The sequence below is a fragment of the Pocillopora damicornis genome, chromosome 2 (genome assembly GCF_964200805.1).
Source record: "Pocillopora damicornis chromosome 2, jaPocDami1.2, whole genome shotgun sequence".
Taxonomy (NCBI): Eukaryota; Metazoa; Cnidaria; class Anthozoa; order Scleractinia; family Pocilloporidae; genus Pocillopora; species Pocillopora damicornis.
The window spans coordinates 11,602,421-11,624,317 of NC_142671.1; the positions used below are offsets into that span (position 1 = coordinate 11,602,421).

The 21,897-nt window shown below is 36.0% G+C and overlaps 2 protein-coding genes and 1 pseudogene across 4 annotated transcripts in view; 2 read left to right on the forward strand and 1 right to left on the reverse strand.

The window, feature by feature from the left end:
• The first annotated feature begins 33 nt into the window (after positions 1–33).
• LOC149049896 (uncharacterized) lies at positions 34–2,524 on the forward strand (annotated as a pseudogene). Its single transcript, XR_016183444.1, has 2 exons — positions 34–452; positions 554–2,524. The product of XR_016183444.1 is annotated as an uncharacterized LOC149049896 (transcript).
• On the reverse strand, positions 2,082–4,384 carry LOC149049897 (uncharacterized). Of its 2 annotated transcripts, none has more exons than XM_089195528.1 (2): positions 4,028–4,384; positions 2,082–3,604 (listed from the first exon to the last, which is right to left on the reverse strand). In XM_089195528.1, the coding sequence occupies exons 1-2, from the start codon at positions 4,248–4,250 to the stop codon at positions 2,514–2,516; spliced, it is 1,314 nt and encodes a 437-aa protein (XP_089051654.1). In that variant the 5' UTR covers positions 4,251–4,384; the 3' UTR covers positions 2,082–2,513. The 2 variants fall into 2 exon arrangements, with proteins under 2 accessions (XP_089051654.1, XP_089051655.1); XM_089195529.1 differs by lacking the exon at positions 4,028–4,384 and adding an exon at positions 3,683–3,997.
• A 3,591-nt stretch (positions 4,385–7,975) lies between these two features.
• Positions 7,976–21,897, forward strand: part of LOC113668273 (neogenin) — a 26,375-nt gene continuing 12,453 nt past the window's right edge. Inside the window, exons 1-8 of the mRNA XM_027184157.2 lie at positions 7,976–8,659; positions 12,189–12,506; positions 17,125–17,424; positions 18,271–18,555; positions 18,951–19,220; positions 20,201–20,431; positions 20,651–20,900; positions 21,722–21,897. The exon at positions 21,722–21,897 is cut by the window's right edge and continues 24 nt beyond it. Of these exons, the coding sequence (XP_027039958.2) occupies positions 8,593–8,659; positions 12,189–12,506; positions 17,125–17,424; positions 18,271–18,555; positions 18,951–19,220; positions 20,201–20,431; positions 20,651–20,900; positions 21,722–21,897 (1,897 nt within the window). The 5' untranslated portion in view covers positions 7,976–8,592. The remainder of the gene's footprint in view (positions 8,660–12,188; positions 12,507–17,124; positions 17,425–18,270; positions 18,556–18,950; positions 19,221–20,200; positions 20,432–20,650; positions 20,901–21,721) is intronic.

Here is a 21,897-nt window from a genome sequence, read left to right on the forward strand (position 1 = left end):
CTAACCCCCGCAAAGGTTCAAGTCGACTAATTCTTCGATTGCAAACACGTGACTAAACTTACTTACGTCATTGCCGTCCGCCATGCTGGTGGTGTAAACACATTAACGAAATGGCGTCTCAGCTAAATGCCTTCAGCACTAACATTCAATTTTCCGAATATTTCTTCTCGTTGGATGGTCCAACAAAACACAGATATTGCGAGAAAGTAAATGAGATTGGCTTTGATCCTTATGCGCTGAAAAAGTCTGATTTTTCTGAAGATTTTGCAGTGATTCCTCGGGTTGAATATCCGGACATTGTGAATTATTTAGTCTTGCAAACATCGTGGGCTACCAATCAACAGATGAAGGCATACAAATCAATGGATGCATTTAATTTTTTTGTATCTGGCTGGGTTAATGTGCTGCAGATGAAAGAAGTCAGTGAAGACAAAGTAGTTGTTTTTGCAAGGGTAAGCTAACCGAAAACGTACACTGTGGCAATAGAAACCACGCATTATTATGACTTGTTTTGTAGATAAAGCTAATAACAGTTACCTTTTCTTATTGTCAGGTAAATCATTCTCAAAGAGCTCGCGACACTCCTTTAAAGGCATGGATTTTAGCAGAAAAAAATGGAACTGTGCTAACTGGTCACTGCGATTGTATGGCTGGTCTGAGTGAAGCGTGTTCTCACATTGGTGCTATGCTGTTTGCTTGTGAAACAGGGGCAAGAATGCAGAACTCCGTGACCTGTACCGGATCAGAAAACAAATGGCTAATGCCATGTCATGTGAAGGAAATACCATATTTACCTGTGTCAGAAATGGACTTGTCATCTGCTAAACAGAAACATGCTCTCCTCACTGACAAAGGAAAGGTTCCAATGACATTAAGGGACCTTCCTGTGAACAAAAACAGGGGAATAAGACCCACAACAGAGGAACAAAACAATTTTTTTTTAACATTAGCAAGTGTGAAGGTAAGCCTGCCATTTTGTCCCTTATTGAACCATACAATGAATTGTTTGTGGCTCAAGAGGAAGCTCTCCCAAATCAGTTGACTGAACAGTTTTTTAAGGAAGAGTACATGAAATTAGGCTTTGAAAGCTTGCTGTCAAAGGGAAAGGAAATTACCATTGACATAAACAAGGAACAATGCTTACTGATTGAAAGTTCTACCAGAGAACAATCAAATTCAAGGATATGGTATCAGCAAAGAGCCGGGCGAATCACAGCCAGTAAGCTAAAGTCTGTGTGCCACACAAAAGTTGAAAAGCCATCACAAAGTTTAATTAAAAGTATTTGCTACCCAGAGCTTCATAAGTTCTCAAATGATGCAACTAAATGGGGCATGAAATATGAGGATGTGGCAAGAAAGGCATATGTGGGGGAAATGGAAGCAAATCATGAAGACTTTACTTTGTCAGACAGAGGTTTCCACGTAAATCTACAGTGGCCTTTTATGGGGGCATCACCAGATGGCATGGTTAATTGCAAGTGTTGTGGATCAGGCATTTGCGAAGTAAAGTGCCCCTACAAAGCACGTGATGTCCATCCTCTTGATGCAGCTGCTACAATTAAAAATTTCTGTTTGAAACAATCTGCCAGGGATGCTTGTATTACATTGGACAAAAAGCATGCCTACTACTATCAAGTACAAGCTCAATTGCACATCTGTAATGTTGAATTTTGTGACTTTATTGTTTGGACAACTAAAGGGCTATTTGTTGAAAGGATAGCACCAGATCCTGACTTTTGGACTATTGCAACAAGAGAAGCAAGGGAATTTTTTGTTAATGGAATTCTTCCAGAAATAATGGGAAAGTGGTACACAAGAGCTCTTGTTCCATGTTCAAAGAACCTTCCATCTTCAGATGATGATGACGCCTATTGGTGTATTTGCCAGCAACTGATTGAAGACAGTACTCTGATACGATGTGACAATATGAACTGCAAAATTAAATGGTATCATCCTAGTTGTGTGCAGCTGAAAGAGATCCCACAGGATAAATGGTTGTGCCCTCAGTGTTTCAGCAAGCCATAAAGACATGTCGATATATGTAAATAATTGATTATGTAAATAATGTAGTGCTCTGATTATTTTTGTAATATAGTGCTTAATCTACAATCAGTGTTTTAATTTTCAAAGCATATTAATTTAACAAGAGAAGACTTTTCTGGATTCTAATATATTTATTGCAATTATTGATTTTTATATATTATTCTAACTTATTGTACTAAATTAAAATGCTACTACATCTATCATAAAAAATAAATATATCAGAATCCAGGAAAGTCTTCTCTTTTTAAAGATGAATATATACATGTATATACAATATAATAATACAATTAAAAATACATACAAAGTGCTTGATACTAATTCAGGTCGACCAATATAACTTTGAATTATATTTAAACAAATTAATAGTATAATAAAAATAACATCAAAAATTGATTAATATGAAAATATTTTAAGAATATAATTCAAAGTCATATCTATACATATATTTATATAGACTGTATAAATCATCATCAGCTTACAATTGAGTCTGATAAATTAGTTAAGGCACAGCAGACGGTAGCAATGTGGTCTATAGGAGCAAGTGGCTCTCCTTGCTTTGCTGTTATGCTCTCAATTGGAAGTGTGCTTTGCAAAATAGTAAATTTTCTCCTGACAAGCCCAATCACACGCTCCACATGAATTCTTACATTTGCCAGTTTTCTCGTTTGCTCAACCTCAAGAGCAGACAATTGTTTCTTGCCTTTAGTGAAGGCAGGAATATATAGTCTTGCTCCATGAAATCCAACACTGTCAGCAATGTCGAACCCCCTGTCCGCAAGCACAATGTCTCCTGGTAACAAGTTTTTTAGGATGCCACTATTTTCTGTTAAGTATTTATCACTAACTCTGCCCCCCCAAGCTTTAGAGATAAATGATATTACTCCTTGGGGAGTGATTCCAATAAGAAATTTAACTGTGTTGTGGTGTTTATAGTTGGACCATGTCATTGCTCGAGCAATCAAGCTAGATGGCCGGTCTATAAATACCTCAAAGCAATCAATTATTACTGCTACCTTGTTGCCAAAGTTTTGTTTGAAAACCAAAGGCATTGTCTTTCTTAAATTCTCCCTGTCAGGCCATTTGATAAGAAAGTCAAGCCGCTCACTCATTATAGGTATCCACCGATAGAAGATTCTTGTAGCAGTTGATGCCAAAACTCCAAAACAGTATGCTAAATCTTGAAAAGGTAGATTTAGTTTAAGTCTCATCAGTACCAACAAAAACTCTTGAAACTGACACAGTGCATTCATTGGAGTTGTTGATATCTTGGGAGTCAACAGGTTGAAAACACGAATCAGCATTAAATAACTGGGTAAACCCGAGTAAAATTTTGTTTTCTGATCATTATCTTTAAATCCATTCTGAGAAATTTGCAACTGCAAGGCAGTTTTTTTCCAGTCGTGGAGCTCAGTAGTAATGGATTGGATGTACCCATGTTGAGGATCAAAATCTGCCAAGGTCATATCTGTTTGACATGACCTGTCAACCACAAGACAGTTATCAGTTTGACAGCCTTTGGTCTGGGGATCCACATCCACATCCTCAATTTCTATAGCCTCAGCTGAAACAAATGAAAAACATTCAAATATGTATGTATTGAAATACAAGAGTTTTATCAAATGAACATTATTGCGCAAACCTTCAGCGCTAGTATTTCCTCTAGCATCCACAAAGCTGACACTTGCAGAAAAAACCTCAGAAGCAGCTGCAGTTGAAGAGGTTGCTGAACATGACGTTTTTCTTTTCTTCGATGCAGCTTGTTTCTTGTTAGCTTCCCTTTCTTTAGCTCGTTTGTATTTCGACATAGCATTACCCACACTCTCAGGAGCTATGTTATCATGGCCCATATTCTGAGTAGGTGCCCAGTCTGGATTAGTGCAGTCGTAATAGAGCTGATGGCGATCCTATTTCGTCGAAGCACACTCGTTTTTATGATTTAACTATCAAAAGAAAATTTGAACGAGTCACAGAATACAAAAATTACCTGAGACAAAATGATGTCCACAGACACGAGTATTGTTTAGATTTATCTTCTCTAAATCCCGTCTATAAATATTCTGTATCCATTGCCGTCTCCTATCCTCTTGCAACTTTTTTATTTCCTCGTTTTCATTTTCTTTTACACGAGGTATTCTATAGAATCCACAAATACCTTTGTGGGATTTAGAATTGTGATTGCACCCTTTGACGACACACTTATAAGGCATTATCGTTAAATTTTTCGAATTACAAAGCAGAAACAATGGTTTTTACTTGCCAATTCACGCGTGTCACACCACCAACATGGCGGACTTCTATTTTAAGCCTGAATTTTAATTAGCGTGACGTAGGCTGCAATCGAAGAATACTAAAGCAAAGGAAACGTTTTATTATTGTCAAACGAAGCTGTCTTATTTGAATTCTTGAATCCACTAAATTGAATTCCGTTAATTTTTGTTAATTGGTTTTTTACCGTAACCGCAGAATACGCCGTTCAATTAAATATTTCCGTGACTTAGACGCGTGGAATTTGCCGACACACCACTAATAGGGATAACTTAGTGTCGAATCATTGAAGTTATTTTAAGTGCAGAGGGTGTAGACGAAAACATTTCATCAGAATCGTTAGTGAAAATACAGAAGGAAATGGATATAACTTCTGATACCATGGAAGATTTCAATACCAAACCAGTGTATCCCGGTATGACTGATTGAAAAGTGACGGGATAAAGTTTACAGAGACAATTGAAAGGAATAACAAAGACGTAATCTTCAAACCTGAACACCGCGTGGGTAAACTAACTACATACGAACAAGAAAACACTAGAACAATATGTATCATACCTTTAATTACCCTGCACGAAAATGCTTAGCAACAAATCCGAGTGGAAACAAACAGAAAAAGGAAAAAGTACAGTTTGATTTTATGAAGACCACAGAATGACCTTAATTTTCCGGTTTACGTCGAGACGAGATTTCACAGATTGTCATTAGTACATCATGAGGTGATATAATGTTGTCTCTGCAACTACGGTTATCGTTTCCGGATTCAAAGCAAACCCTGCTGACTCTCAAATAAATCTAATTGTGCTAAACGTAATAGCCTGCAAGCGTTTACAGCGGCTTTCTTTTTTTTTTAATCTAATGCACTTATGGAAATCAGTATTAATCAGGATGCTACGGTGTGTCAACGTGGGAACCAAACGGAATTTATGATCAAAACGCTCGTTTCTGAGGGTTCCAAAGCCAGAAAGTATGGATAATTTTTAATTTTAAGTAATGTTACTATCAAAGAAATTGCGAAATAACGTCTCTCAAATTTTATAAAAACTACTTCACATATGGAAAGACCTTGCGAATATTTGTGAAGGATTTATCACTTATAAAAATTTTTTCCACGCAGGTGGGTTAAGGAATTAACCTTCTACCTCGTGCGACTATTACCTCTGCTAAGCGTAACTGCCACTGCAATCGCAAAAGCTGAAGGACATAAGGGTTTCAAACCTCATTTGCTGAGCATATCTTAAACTGAATACTACCAGAACAGAAATCTGAATATCTTGTCGATAGCAATCCCAAGAAATATTCAACATCCTCGTGCGACCGCGGCTTGCGGGCATAAGTGCAGTCGATGCGAACCTTTCCCCTCTACCCCACCCACCCCATTCCCAGTAGTTCCACTTGTTCCACCAACCTAGTTCTAGCCGAGTGAACTTTGAACATCAATCAATTTTAATTGTAATGTATCCTCTAGGGCATGAAGAAATCAAAAGTTCCCTTCGACCTTAAAAATCACTCGTTTCTTGATGTAGTTTTGCCTCTTTTACGTTATTTTATTAAAATTGATATCGTAATTTTTTCTGGAAATCATTATCGAGAGGGGCAACTTTTTGGCAGAAAATTGAAAGAAATCATAGAAAAGTCTATTTAACTTCCGATGGATCTCCGACCGCTTTACATACCTCTTTATTTTCAATAAAATTGCGATTAGAAGCATCATATTACTTCAAAAATAATTTTTTTCCAGTTCATTTGGTTATCACTGTTACAGTCGTTAGTCGCAGCACCTGAAATCTGAATCTTCGGGCTCGGACGAAGCATGTTATTTACACTAACAGCCATGTAAAGTCTTGCCATATGTGCCGGCGCCGATGCCTGATAGTCTCATGCAGCTGAGACGGACTGTCAAATTAATTACTCTTAACAGGCCATTAAATCGTAAATAATGGTCAAAATTGCCGATTCAGTTATCAATTATCTTGTATATGCATTCATGCTGCTGTCAACATTGCCGATGAACAAAGTTGCTAATCGATCTCATCAGTTCCGGAAGAAAATCAAAACATTCTTGCCGGTTTTCATTGGATGCATGTTACTGGAAATTACATCAGTGGTCCCCTAACTTTAGGCCCTGTTGTAAGATGGCTACACATTACTGAAGCTTTCTTTTTAATGCGTCAATGTTCACGAGCTTAAAAAAAATTCGAAGGAAATCTCGAAATCAACAAAGCTAAGAGAAATAATAGCCACAGTAAGAAAATAAAGGGAAGGAATACCACCTTACGGTATCTATCATTTCAAGCCGAAACGTAGAAAAAAAAAATTATCGAAGGGAGGATATTTTTGGATTTAACACCAAATTCTTCAAACTGAAATATAAAGAAAAATGAGACTGACAGTGCGGAAAATTGATATTTTATCTTGAACGTTCAACGGTTAAACAACAGTGCGAGGCCTGACGGAGTGTGTGTTTCACTGGTGTTTTTCTGACCCCAAAGGGTAAATGTTACTCTCCTCCGGAAATTTTAGCATCCATCTAGCTGTAGAGTTTCAGATTTCTGTAGTTAAAATCTGTCATGGTATATTAGGAAGTTTACCGCTTGTTACCAACAGACACAATTTACAAAAACCCGTAAATCTTCGAGGAGTTGCTAAGAACTTATTTTCTACAACCGTTTAAAAAAAATCTAGTTTTATTCAGGAACTTCTGGGCGCAGCGGAAGTTCTTTTTGTTCGTGATTGCAGTCATGCTTGCATGAGACTATTGATGAGTTTCCTTACAAGGGCTTTCCGAAAATAGAGATATGATGATGGGAGGAAACTGAAAATACTGAAGTGAAACATGAGAACCAAGAAAGAGAGGACTACAAAATTTTTCCGAGGAATGAATCCGTACTACTGCAGTTGCTTTTGGTTAGGAAGTAAAACCTGCATTTTAAATCATCTTTTTCTCAACCAACTTAACGGCCTATTGCCTTTTGAAGGGCATGCAATTATTTTGCATTGTCAACCGAACTTCTATCGCAACAATCAAAATTTCCGAGATTTGTAATAATTTACATGAGAATTGGCACCACTTGAGAAATCTAGGAAGCTCCATCTCGAATCACCGGACATTTGGTGCTCGATGCTTGTCACGTCCCTGAAATCAAACTAACAACAGAGACAGCCTTTTAACCGGTTTAATGTTTCATGAGTTTATTAGAGAAGATTCTACGGATAACCTTTAACTTTAAAACATGTCAAATACGAGTAACATGTTGTCTGTTCTGGGAAGTTAAACAGTTAAACGTGCTGTCTTTGGTTCATGCAAAAGTTTATCAGACTTATTTTCAATCGATGATTTGGAAACTTTTCGAATATTTTAAAACCTCTTCAAAGATTAAACGATATCGGTATACCTGAAAGAAGTAGCGCTGAGCTGAACCTCTCTTGAATTGCGCCGAACTGAAGTCTCATTATGACCTTGTTGTTTTTTGTCGAGGAGTTGTTCATTAACGTTGTTTATTCTACGTTCGCCTCTTGACACGTTGAAAGTGCAAAGTGACTCCAATATAAATAATAGCAAAAAACTTGCACGGCGCCTTAAAATTAAAAGCCAAACACAATCTAACAACCGTATCTTGTCTAATTTGTTTGTAGTGTTTTAAACCCGTATTGGCTTTCTAATAGAGAAATTTTGAAGTTCGCTAACGATCCGCTGTTCACTAACTTTTTAGGGCAGCAAAAGCTAGTTCCTTGCAATGAAACATTTACGCCTGTTTAAAGATTTCAAGCCTTAAGCAGCATCGCTTTTGTATTTTTGAAGTACAATGAGTTAATTGTTTTCTTCTATAGTTCTTGTGTAGTCTCGTTCACTGCTCGAGAACGGGGCAAAGCGCAAACACTTATTCGCAAATTTGGATCTCTTTGGCATGCACCGGGCAAGTCTTAAGCCAAATTCGCGTTTAATTAACTTATGATATTGCACGGCATTGAATATCTAAGGCGGAATTTAAAACCAGGCAGAAATTTGTCTAGGATTGGAAACAGATACGCAAAATTCCTCGCATGGAGCGAGGTTTCTTTGTAATCAGCTGAAACTATGAAGTGGACAGTGGGGGCACAATATACAGCGATCTGATTGGCGCGTAGTACAAATAACCCGATGACGTCTATGAGCAACCGTATTTGTCCCAAGCAGTTGATTAATTACCGAGCTTGGAAGATGCGGTGAACTAACTTGGTGTGCAGCGCAAGAACCTTGAACGTGCTTTTCTTTTGTCTAATTCTGTTTACAGCATCAGGCGAATGGTTATGCTACAGTACAGATGTAAAGCGTGCCTTTTGGCAATTATACAGCTCGCCGCCATTTCAGGTACGATGTTCAGCTATTTACGTACTGACAAGACTGTCGTCGTTTTGTCAAGCTTGGAACAAAATTAAGCATGTTTCAATTTCTTTTGGGTTTTTTTACTCTCTCAGCTTATTAATTAATTCATGTAGTTTTAGGGAAATATATTTCGGTTATTCGAACTTCTCTTCCTCTGCCCGAACACGATTTGTCTTCATCTTTGTACTAAAACGCGTTGTGGCGCCTCGTTGTTTACTTTGCGAAGGGTCCAAGTCCTTCAATCGTGTGCTTCCCCTTCAACTACTTCCTAAACTAACGTTCGAAACTAATATTGTAGACCGCAAATATGAATTTTTGGGACAACTTAAATGATGCAACAAGCAAGAGGGCGAATGTTCTTCACCCCTAATCGGTTTGGCATGTGAGCACAATTTTTAAGCAGTGCGATTTACTATATAGAATATCATTGACTAATTCCTCTTTTTTTTCGTGAGAAATGATATGATAACTAAAGATTATATGAACGGTCAATTTAGAACCTCTCTCATCTTTTCCGCTGTCTTAAATCTGAGGTACAAAGTAGAGAAGTTTTCATTTTAACCATCACTGTGTAATCATAAACCTTGGCAAGTTTAGTGGTCTTCTATGTGTAATTAACCCTTCTTTTCAGTCAGACAAGCTCTTTCGTTTTTCGCCGCATGTGTTCATTAGTTCTCAAGTAGATGTCGATCTTGAGTTCCTTAGGTTCTCCGTATGAACACCACGTACTTTTAGGATAAAGAAATTGTTTCTTATTGAGGGAAGGCGCAACTGAGCGGCTAAACCATATGTTTATCTAAGCACGGTCGTGAAAGGAGTAGAACTGACAGATGGGGATGAAATTTATGTCTGATCGATTTGAGAAATCATTCATTTTCGTGGAGCTTATCTTTTCTAACGAATTCGTTTCACAATCTGGTCCCAAGTTTTTCTTTCTTGAACATCTCGCGAATTTAATTACATCCTTTTCTTTCACAAAGGTGTGAAAAGCGGTACTAACTCTTTGTGAGTGCGTAAATCGCCTGCGTTCCTCAAATTATGTTAATCTATGGAACATTATCAACTACTCGTACTACCTTTGAAATTTGAATTTATTGGGTTTATGAACGGTTTTATACTTTCCCAAAGACTACAGTTGTTCTAAGTTGTCGATAGATTTTGCTGGAAATTAAAAGTTCACCAAAATATTGGGAAACATCCAAAGTCTTAGAAGAACGTGGTCTCAACAAAGGAACGGAAGTGTCTCAGTTTTTATCTCTAACACCCTTTGGGTTACTCTACAACTCCCTTATTCAGTAGTAGCGACTATTTTTAAACTTTCATGTTATTTTTGACGAAAAATTTTATGGTTCAAATGACTTGATAATTGTTGTTGATTTTTATAAATTTATAAATATATGCTTTTGGTTATGTATGTTTGACTTTAAGTGCTTTCAATTAAAAAAAGTCGTAAGGCATTTAATAGTTAATCAGTAGGACACAATAAAGTCCTCAGTACTTTTGTAAGACATACAAATTTCTGAATGACAAAATTTGTGAGCCAAGCTATCGTAGTGTGTCCTGAATTTTTCACCTCCAAGGTTTTTGGATAAAATTTTGAATACGACACATCTCTCCAATGGAAATTTTTCACTATTGTGTGATATTGACATTCTGACCATTGTAGAAAAATACTGTTTAAAAAAAAACAAACCACTTGGATAGTCAACCTCTATTTGTCTCTTTTCAATGTGAAGTTAACCAACTTGCCAAAGTTATTAACTTGATACAGCTATTTATGTTGGATTGAATCTACTCACTCAGTACAATATGCAAAGGTATTCAGGTACTTGTCAAAGTGTTTTTGAGGAGTACATTTTAAAACGCATTTAATAATAAATTTCAAGTAATATTATAATAGGTCATTGGTTTTAAAATAAGTGGCATGCCTATTTCTCAGTCAGTTTAGCATAAGATGAGTTTTGTGTGGAGCTCATGCGATACATGTTCCCAAAATCACCTTATACCCTAACAAAATTGCTGTAAAGTGTTTAGAAAACCATTTATGTATTAAAACAGTTTGCTTTTATTCGTAGTATGATTTTTTTAGTCAATTATTGTATTATTTGGACAATGATTAATCTTTCATGTTCAGAAACCTTGATATAAAGTCATTCTTCATTTTAAGCAAGTGTTTCACTGTTTTATTTGAAGATCTGGAAAATATTTTATATTTTTCATGTGTTTTTGTAAGGTGAAAGTCATTTGCTTATCACATGCTTGATGTTTACCAGAGAGAAAAAAAAGTTTTTTAGCACATCAAAATCTTTAGGTGGAAAATTGTGATCACCATAATTATTTTGTGCCCAAAAAAAAAATATATACAAATATATGTTCATAGAACCTGTCTATTTTTTACATTGTATGTTGCAAATTATATTTCCTCTTTAGTTAAAGAACTTTGTCTTCTCCAACTATATTTTCTAAGCTAACAAAACTGTATATGTGGGTTGAAGTTTCACCAGAATTAGAAAAAGTCACAATTTGAATGTTCAAAATTTTGTTATTCACTTCATGGTCATCCCTATGTATAAATAGAAACAGGATCTGGTACTGAAAGACAGACATGATGTGAAGATGGATGGGTCAGATTGAATATCTTTCATTATTGAATTAATGGGGGGTCCATGTTATCAATCATGTGATAAATTTAACACAGCAAGTGATTTATTGGGGAAATTGGATCTGATAAATTAGATTTGCCTTATTGTTGTCCCTTATCTTGTTGGTTTGTGTCTTGAATGACAGTTTTGTCCATTAAAATGCCAGTTCAGACAGAAGTAAATTATCTGCCTAAATTTGTGTAAACAAGATTTTGATGATTACTCCTCACTAATATTATAATTAGTTTAAAATGAGCTAAAAGCCACCTGGTTTTACTTCACATCCAAGTTACACATGGTTGATTCCTTATGGCATATGTTTTGCTTGAAAAACTACAGCAATATTGTCTTTTTGTTATAATTTGCAGTTTGAATTTCTTTGATTATATTACTTCTTATTGACAGAGTCTAGTCAGTCACCTGAACAACAAAACTAACTTTAAAGGAACTGAAAATAGAAACAATGAAAATGAGAGAAAATATCTGCTGATATTTGGAATAGAGAAATTCTGCGTACTGACAACAAACTTTGGACCTTTTAACCTTGTGATTAGTACTTTGCATGTTCTACTACCGAAATATTTAAAAGGAGACTGATAGTTGCTATGCCACTAATTGAAACTAAGTTCATTCATACTGTCAGGATTTGTGATTTGGAGAGTGATCTTGTTAGATTTCCTGACACCAGGCTCCAAAAATGCCCTCACTTGACATAGCTTGTCTCTTACTGGAGGTTTATTCCTATTACAATTTATCATTACCATCATTTTTTTTTCTATACATACTTAAACAAGTGATCAGTTTGATAAGGATTGAAATAAAATTGTGTGGTCCCCATTTCATTTAATAAGTGTTCCAATTTTCTTCTGCAGGAACATTTTCAAGAGCACCATACTTTATTGAAGAACCCTCAGATATATACGTCAAAAAGGGGAGACCAGCAGAACTACATTGTCGAGTAGGAGGAACTCCAAAACCCAGTATAATATGGAAAAGAAATGACAATAACTTGGATTTGACTAGCGACAGTAGAAGAGGGATTACAGCAAATGGATCTCTATATTTTTCAGAAATTATTCACAATAAGACTCAGAAGCCAGATGAAGGGATCTATCAATGTGCAGCATCTTCAAGAATTCAGGGTTTTGATCACAAAGTTTTAAGCAGAACTGCTCGTGTTATTGTTGCTGGTAAGTTATGTTATTAAAAGTTATTAGCAGAATTTTGCCTCCTAAATTTACCTCCTTATAGATTCCAGAGAGATGATAACCACAGTGATTTCAATGAACATATATAAATGTGGGGAAAAACTTTGTTACTGATGAAACGTTTTTGTCAAGCTCAGAGAAAGACATAAATGAGGTGGAATATGGTGGGTACCTTTGGGCAGTCATGGTGACTAGCAACAATGTTTTTGGTAAAGGAATGTCTTTACTAAATGAATGTAATGTAGATTTGTTTATAATGCTCTATTTCCCATTTCTTCATGCATTTTGCATACATTACCATGATTTTGGTCATTTCAAATAGTAGAGAATCATAATGAACTTCGAAGTACAATCTAAAATTTTTTGTATGCACCAGATCCACCTAAACTGATTAACTCAAGGGCGGGTTTTTGAAGGGAATAATTTTTGAATGTTAACTTTCCTCTTTTCTCTGTGGCAGGAATGCATTTCAGAGTCATTAATTCAAATGAAATACAAATTCCCACTGTGAAAGAGTACGTGCATTTGCTTGTAGTGAATGACAAAGAAAAAATTTAGATACACACATTAGCATACATTTGTAAATTTTTGCACTACATATGCATAACTATATGCACTGGAAGCATAAATTATGCAATTCTGAGGGATACAGTCCGGGCTGTTTTCTTGTTTTCATCAACCAAATCAACAGTCCCTTGGTTCTCTCTCTCTGGATTCTTTATTGAGGGGTGGAAGGCTGATAAAATCACAAGACTTATTTTTATTTAATGTTGAGTGAATTCAGTACTTGTCCCAAAAAAAATGAATACTAAGGCCAGTTCTTGCAACTCGAGATAGAGTGGAGGACAAAACAATAAAAAGTGTCTTAAATTTTAATTTTAAATGAACTTTGGGGAAGAAATGTCTTTCCTTTTGTTTTCATTTTACATGTACATGCTACATTTTCACGAACTGGAAAGGAGTCTTATTGCATTGGTTAGGGTTGGTTGAGTTCAAGACCCCTGTAGCTTCAAAAATGATCCTGTAAATCTTTCACTAATTCCACTTCTTGACTCTTAAATAAGCCCCCCTCCTAAGAAATGCTTGGAATTAGCACTTAAATAGATATGGAGATTATTTGGTCAACTGGAAAGCTACAATGGAGGTTAAAAGTCTTGTTACTCTTAATATGATTTTACTAAAATCTGGTTATGCCCCTTCTCCCCCAAACAGTTTTGAATTTGTGTGCTTTGTAACCTTTTGCAAGATGTGGTAATTGTTTAGTTTTATCAACATTGTTAGAGAGGGGAGGGAAGGTTCTGTGTACATGCCTGTATCAGCAAAAAGTGTTTATTTCCATCTGTAAGATATTAAAATATATTAATTGTTTTCAATAACTATCCCAAGGAGTTTTTGTGGACTTTTTTACGACATTGTGCAACTCAGAAACTTTATTCTACACCCTCCAATGGTTAAACAATCAGAATAATAAATCAAACTAGCATGTAAATTTGAGCAAAAAACAATTGTTTAGATGACAAAAAAAATAATTTTGTCCAATCATCATTTTAATTAACAATTCTGTAATTTACAGTGAAATAGGAATTACAACTTTCAGTTAAATTTGTCATTACATGGTTTTGACTCGGTAACCAGTCAACTCGCCGACGGACCAACTCGCCGACACCAACTCGCCGACGTATAAAATCGAGTAGAGACGTCGGCGAGTTGGTCGTCAATCCAATACAACTTATTAGAAGTTAAACATACTGAGAAGTAAACGATATTTAGTAAAAAAAAAACACTGGCGAACATTGGTGAACATCAAACAGAAGCTTAAACATCAGTGAACATTGGTGAACATCACCAATGACTATAACGAACGAGTTATTGTGCGACAACAACACCGTAAAGACTCATCATGTCAATCGCTCAGATTTTTTAACGAAAACTTGGCTTTCTAGAAAAGATCTTTAGTAAAAAGCATTTCTTTTTATTAGGCAATTACAGAGTAAGGTGTTTGGATTATGGGAGAAATATGAAAATGGTGAAAGAACAGGGGCCCAATTATTGAAATCGATGTCGAGATTAAACGGACCTACAAGAGCAGAGTAATTGCATGATATACATTACTTTCACATGTTCATCTGATCTTTATAATAAATGGAATTTTATCGTTTTTATCGTAAATCAAACGTTCTCGATCATGAATAAATCTTTCTTTAAAGTTAAAAAAAAAAACGTGGTTCCGCGTGGTTGCTATGGTTGTCACACAATAACTCGTTCGCGTCTGAAGCTGTTAGAGTCATTGGTGAGGTTTACTTAGCTTTATTCGCCTTAAGATCCTTATAAATTTTGTTGCAAATAAAAAGAATTGCTTTTTACTAAAGATCTTGTCTAGAAAGCCAAGTTTTCGCGAAAAAAACTGAGTGATTGACATGATGAGTTTTTACGGTGTTGTTGTCACACAATAACTCGTTCGCGTCTGAAGCTGTTAGAGTTGTTGGTGAGGTTTACTTCGCTTTATTTGCCTTAAGATCCTTATAAACTTTGTTGCAAATGAAAAGAAATGCTTTTTACTAAAGATCTTGTCTAGAAAGCCAAGTTTTCGTTGAAAAAAACTGAGCGATTGACATGATGAGTCTTTACAGTGTTGTTGTCACACAATAACTCGTTTGCGTCTGAAGCTGTTAGAGTCGTTGGTGAGGTTTACTTCGCTTTATTCGCCTTAAGATCCATATAAACTTTGTTGCAAATAAAAAGAATTGCTTTTTACTAAAGATCTTGTCTAGAAAGCCAAGTTTTCGTTAAAAAATCTGACCGATTGTCATGATGAGTCTTTACAGTGTTGTTGTCATACAATAACTCGTTCGTGTTTGAAGCTGTTAGAGTCATTGGTGATGTTTACTTTACTTTATTCGCCTTGAGATCCTTATAAACTTTGTTGCAAATAAAAAGAAATACTTTTTACCAAAGATCTTGTCTAGAAAGCCAAGTTTTCGTTAAAAAATCTGACCGATTGTCATGATGAGTCTTTACAGTGTTGTTGTCATACAATAACTCGTTCGTGTTTGAAGCTGTTAGAGTCATTGGTGATGTTTACTTTACTTTATTCGCCTTGAGATCCTTATAAACTTTGTTGCAAATAAAAAGAAATACTTTTTACCAAAGATCTTGTCTAGAAAGCCAAGTTTTCGTTAAAAAATCTGACCGATTGTCATGATGAGTCTTTACAGTGTTGTTGTCATACAATAACTCGTTCGTGTTTGAAGCTGTTAGAGTCATTGGTGATGTTTACTTTACTTTATTCGCCTTGAGATCCTTATAAACTTCGTTGCAAATAAAAAGAATTGCTTTTTACTAAAGATCTTGACTAGAAAGCCAAGTTTCCTTTAAAATCTGACCGATTGTCATGATGAGTCTTTACGGTGTTGTTGTCACACAATAACTCGTTTGCGTCTTACGCTGTTAGAGTCATTGGCGATGTTTACTTTACTTTATTCGCCTTGAGATCCTTATAAACTTCGTTGCAAATAAAAAGAATTGCTTTTTACTAAAGATCTTGACTAGAAAGCCAAGTTTCCTTTAAAATCTGACCGATTGTCATGATGAGTCTTTACGGTGTTGTTGTCACACAATAACTCGTTTGCGTCTTAAGCTGTTAGAGTCGTTGGTGAGGTTTACTTCGCTTTATTCGCCTTAAGATCCTTATAAACTTCGTTGCAAATAAAAAGAAATGCTTTTTACTAAAGATCTCGTCTAGAAAGCCAGGTTTTCGTTAAAAAATCTGAGCGATTGACATGATGAGTCTTTACGGTGTTGTTGTCGCACAATAATTCGTTCGCGTCTTAAGCTGTTATAGTCATTGGTGATGTTCACCAATGTTCACCGATGTTTAAGCTTCTGTTTGATGTTCACCAATGTCCAATGTTTTTTTACTAAATATCGTTTAATTTTCTGTATGTTTAGCTTCTAATAAGTTGTATTGGATTGACGACCAACTCGCCGACGTCTCTACTCGATTTTATATGTCGGCGAGTTGGTGTCGGTGAGTTGGTCCGTCGGCGAGTTGACCGTAAACCTTTGACTCCTACTGTGTTATCTTAAATACCATGGAAATTACCATTGCTCCCAGCATATGGCTTTAGTATGCAGATCGTATTCATTCTCAGCTAGTATATAGATGTGATAGGGTTAGGTACTGTTGAAGATTGGATTCAGTATTTGAGGCTTTACATGCATTTATGGCAATATCTTCAAATATAGATGATCAACTTGTCACCCCTCATCGACTGGTAAAATGTGTTATTTGTTTCATCATTCTATAAATTCTTTCTTCCTTTTCATTAGCCAAGACCCCCCACACTTGACCAGTATGTAAAGTGCCCCAGCATGACATTTGTCTGCTCAAGTGTAATTAGTGACTGTGTTGTTGTTTTTTCTCTGCAAATAAGACTCTAATCATACATAGTCTTCTGTGCAAAATGGTAGTTGCTTCTAAAGAGGTTCAAGGGTGATTCCCAAGAAAAACAGTTTTGAAAACAAACATAGTAGTTGATTGATATTATGATAATGATATTTTGTAATGTTTGAAATTAACAATGATATTGTTATGTTTCAGGTATTTCTTCCAAGGTGTCTGTCATTTCCCCATATTCAAGGAAAGTTCCACTTGGGGATACATCAAGATTTTTCTGTAGTGTAAAGCATTCAGCACCCAAAGCTGTGATAAGTTGGAGAAAGAAAGGTGAAAATGGCACAATTTCATCTGGAAAACATTACACTTTGATTCCAAATGGAGCTCTACAAATAAGGAATATCAGATTTGAGGAAGGAGGAGATTATGAGTGCATTGCTGAGAATTTATTCACCAACAAGAGGCACACTAGCACAGACACAGGATTTATTGAAGTTCTACCTGGTAAGTTTTACAAAATTATGCAAAATGTCTGCAACACTTTTGTTCAGACACTATTCAACCCTTGAAAGATAACAGAATTCAAGGGTGGACAAGAACCTACTGGTGTGGAGACAAGTCTTTGTCAGGGACTGGATGCTGGGCATGTTATTACCTACAGAGTCCACCTAAGAGGAATGTCTAAAGCTATATTATAGTTTAAGCTTATTTACTTAAACCCAGGGATGGAGTTAAACTTGGTAATACTCTTATTTGTGGTTTTAAATCACAAAAACTGGAATCAACAACAGAGCTCTGAACTGAAACATTTGTCAGAGCACTTAATTTTTTTGAGCAAGATTTTTTTTTATATTCTTTTTCTCATGTTGAGTCGAAAATATTATCCAGCAAATTTGTTAGTAACTCAGATTCAAAAGTAAACAAAGGATTGCAACATGATACTTGAAATGGAATCCAAAGTAGTTTCTTAACAAATTGATCCCAAACTATTGTTCTGTGAATTGTGTATGAAAATTTGTTGATGATACTCTCTGATATGATGTTATAATTGTTATAGAAACAATTTTCTAATCAATGACTTAAAATGGCAATTTAACAACTTCTGCCAAGGTTCTGCCTATCGAGAAGTAGGCAGGAGCAGTAAATTGGGAAGAAATGGAGAGTAAAGGGTTGTTTCAGAAGTAAGGGTTGTTTCTTTGAGATCTCTGATAAGTTATTTAATAGTTAGAATATTAACCTAAAGCAAAGTGAGTTAACTTGATTGAGGGACTATTACCTAGAATTTACTACTTTGTAGTTACTAGACCAAAGTTTGGATCATTTGTGTGGGTCTTTATATTTAACTGACAGATACTGGGTTTTCGCGCCGTCCTCGTGTTGAAGTAAAACCTAAGGACACAGTGGCGGTTCTTGGCAGTGAGGTAGTCCTTGAGTGCATAGCAAATGGATCTCCTAAACCACGAGTAACTTGGCTGAAAAATGGCTCACCTGTGTGGCTTGGAAAAGACTACTCAATTTTAGGAGAGAGTAACCTCATGATTAAGTCTGTAACTGTAGCACATGCAGGAAACTACACTTGTCGAGCAGTGGCTGACTTTAGGAAAGAGGAAGCTTCAGCTAAATTGGAAGTACATTGTAAGTTTTTGAATTATGGTTAGACTGTAGAGCATCAGACTGTGCTTTGTATTCATTCTCTTGCTGGTTATCAAACCAGCTTAGGATGTTTGAAGAAAATGAGAAGATTTATAATTTTTTCTTCCCAAAAGTGAGAGATTTACTAAACTTGTTCTAATACTTATGCCTAATTATGTCAGAGAGGAGCTTTCTATTACATGTAGCAACATGACAAAGCTGATTGATATGCAAGTTTGTACAGCATGGTGTTTAAACATGCATGGCTCCTAGTGAAAAAAAAAATGAAACCAGGGAGGAAGTATGGAGATGTTGGTTGGAATGTAATCAGCAACATGTTGCTGCAACATAAATGAATATTGGCTTAAAGAAATCAATATTGTTATCTTTGTTTTCAGATGCTCCTGTTTTTTCCATGAAACCAAGTGATGTTCATGCTCATAGTGGATCAGATGTAAGATTCAAATGCTCAGCACATGGAATACCCAAACCAACAATCACGTGGAGCAAAAATGGAGTTGGTGTTGGTGGTGATTACATTGTAGTTGGAGATGGCTTTATGTTAGTGAAAGATTTGGTCTTCTGGGATGCTGCTGTCTATCAATGCTTTGCAGAGAACTATTTAGGAAAAGTACAAGCCTCAGCAAACCTTTTTGTGTACAGGAAAGGTAATTACATGTGTACAATGGACAAAATATGGTATTTGCTGAGACACTGTCTTGTAGAAATCTAGAAATCAACTTTCTTGTTTCAGTAACTTTTAATGTAAGATAACAGAAATTTCAATGCAACTAAATTTTTCACTTTGGCAACCCAAATCCTGAAAATTAGTCACCAAATTGGTGACTAGAATGTTTCATCATAACCTTACCTAGAGATGTAGTGAATTAAAAAGATTTGTAAAGATAAATCCATGGCAAACTTCCTTGTTAAGTTCACTTCCAAAACACAGCACATGCATCTTGACTGATAACTACACGCCATCTTGGATTTAGGTGAGCTTGAACATTGTATATCATCCAACCTAGTATCCACTTTGTAGCACGTTAAAGATCTTTTTCCTAATTTAATTTTGGAGGGTCTATCCAGAACACTGACAGTGTGAAAAAAAGGTTTTGTTTGTTTTTAAAAATGGCTACCAACTTTTTTTGAATTGGCCACCACTTTTAAGAATTTAGGAGCCAAGTGGATATCAGAAAAAAAGATTAATTTCATGCCCTGCCCTTGTTCTTAACCCTTTTTTTCATATTCTCCATACTGTTCTACATCTCCAATGGTAGTGACAAGGAGAATTTGTTTGTCAATCAGGAGTTTCTTATATTGGTGATCAATTCCTTCATTCTCATGACCTTTTCATTTGATTTAAAGGTCTAAAATTTGAAATATTTTTCACACAAATCTAGGTAATTTCTCCTTTTATTTGTTCACTTGGAACCAATTTCACCACAGTTTTCATGACAAGTGCAACTGCAACATTTTCACCATTTTCTGTGAACTGATTTATGTAAGCTCCAAGGCATTCATCTACCATATTTTTGCTTTAAAATTTGTCATATCTGAGACATTGATTTCTTTTAGTTAGTATCCTTTGCTTTAAGAATATGTCAGAATTTTATGTCTGACAAGAATTCTCTAACTTTTTTATCAGGAGAACGTCTTCCAACTACTACAGCTCCACCAACAACAACACAAGCAACAACTGTCAGACAAACAACAACCACACCTACACCTAAACCAAGAGTACCTGAGAAACCAGAAAATGTTGTAGCCATTGCTCGTTCAGACACTGAAATACTACTGACCTGGGAACCTCCAAAGGCTACTAATGGAGAGATTCAGCATTACAGAATCTTTTATAGTGTGTTCAACCCAAGTGATGGTAAGCTAATTTTTATTAATAAAGTGATTAGTACTCTCCTATTTGGCCTAAATATTCACTTGTCACCAAACAAGGTAAGCATTTTGGGGTTGTAATTCTTGCATAATATGCATTTTGCTATTCTAAATTTTGAATTGGAATGTCTCTGTGGACCAGATACCTGGTTCTCATGTTTTTACTCAAGAAAGGTTGCCGCTTAACATGTTATTGCTGTTACAGATAGCATACAGTTCAAACCTGTGAGCACACCTGGAGACCAACTTAAAAAGTCCTTTCCTGGCCTCATACCTGATACAAAATACCGTTTCAATGTCTTTGCCGTGAATGAGGCTGGTGCAGGAGCTATTTCAGATGAGGTTACAGCCAGTACATATCCCAGTTCACAAGTCCCAGGAAAACCTCAAAACTTAGTAGCTGAGGCAGAGTCTGATTCTTCAATTAGGGTTACATGGTCAGAGCCAGATACAGGGTAAGTTATGGGAAAAATATTTGGTAGACAAATCCTTGTGGAAAATCTTTTCTTTAGTAACATTTGCTTATATTTATTATATACATTATTCCTCTTTGTAATGTACTGTTGTGAATGTAGAACTCTTTGGCAACAGTTTCTGTGTTTGTGGGTTGTCCATGCACCCAGAAATTAATCAGTTTTTGATTGTCGCCAGCAATATGTTAAGTCAAGGTATGAAAAGTGATTTTCATAAATGTTCAGGTTCACCTGATTTTAGTGACACTTTTCCTCTTTCTAAATGCTGCTGGAAAATCTCAACCCCCTCAAAAGAGGATATGGCAAGCCAAATTTTTTTGAAACCCCTCTAATGAAAGGATCAGGAGATTAATCCATGTTCTACTGAACAACAGTTACAAAACAATTGACTCAATAAGATGGAAGCAGTAGAAATGTGCTCTGTAAACTTCCAAAAATGCTTCCCACCTGCATGAACACATGCCTGAGCAATATATAGTGCCTGAGCAATAAACCAATTATTTTACAACATGTTCAACATCAGGGCTTAAGATTGTGACTAGTTCAGTTGTCAAGGAAATTATCAAGATTCTCCACCATCATGAGAATTAGATTTTTGTATGTTCTAAAAGTTAAACAAGTCAAGTTCAACAGGATCCTGTATTGTCTAGTTTTCTGACTTTTGACACGTGCTGCATACATGATTACTGTTCCTCCTTTGAGATGCATGTGCACACATATGAATGCTACAAAATATGTTTCCATGTATGGCCATGTAATATCCTCTTCCTCTGTCCTCATAGTGGCTAATCTTTTACCCACAGGCCCAGCTCAGTACTCAGATACCACATTATGTACAAGAAAGCTGGCACTAATGGAGAGATGCATGAGAGCACAAAGCAACAAACAAGGGTCTTGCGCTACCTTGATACCTACACCAAGTATATCATTGAGGTCTATGCAGTGAATAAGCGAGAGATGGCTGGTGCCAAAGCAACAA

Bases quoted from the DNA above. Each gene is read 5' to 3' on its own strand.
- LOC149049897 (XM_089195528.1), bottom strand. From the start codon at position 4,250: ATGCCTTATAAGTGTGTCGTCAAAGGGTGCAATCACAATTCTAAATCC. The intron at 3,605-4,027 runs GTAATTTTTGTA...CATTTGTTTCAG, and splicing joins TGGACATCATTTTGTCTCAG to CTGAGGCTATAGAAATTGAG.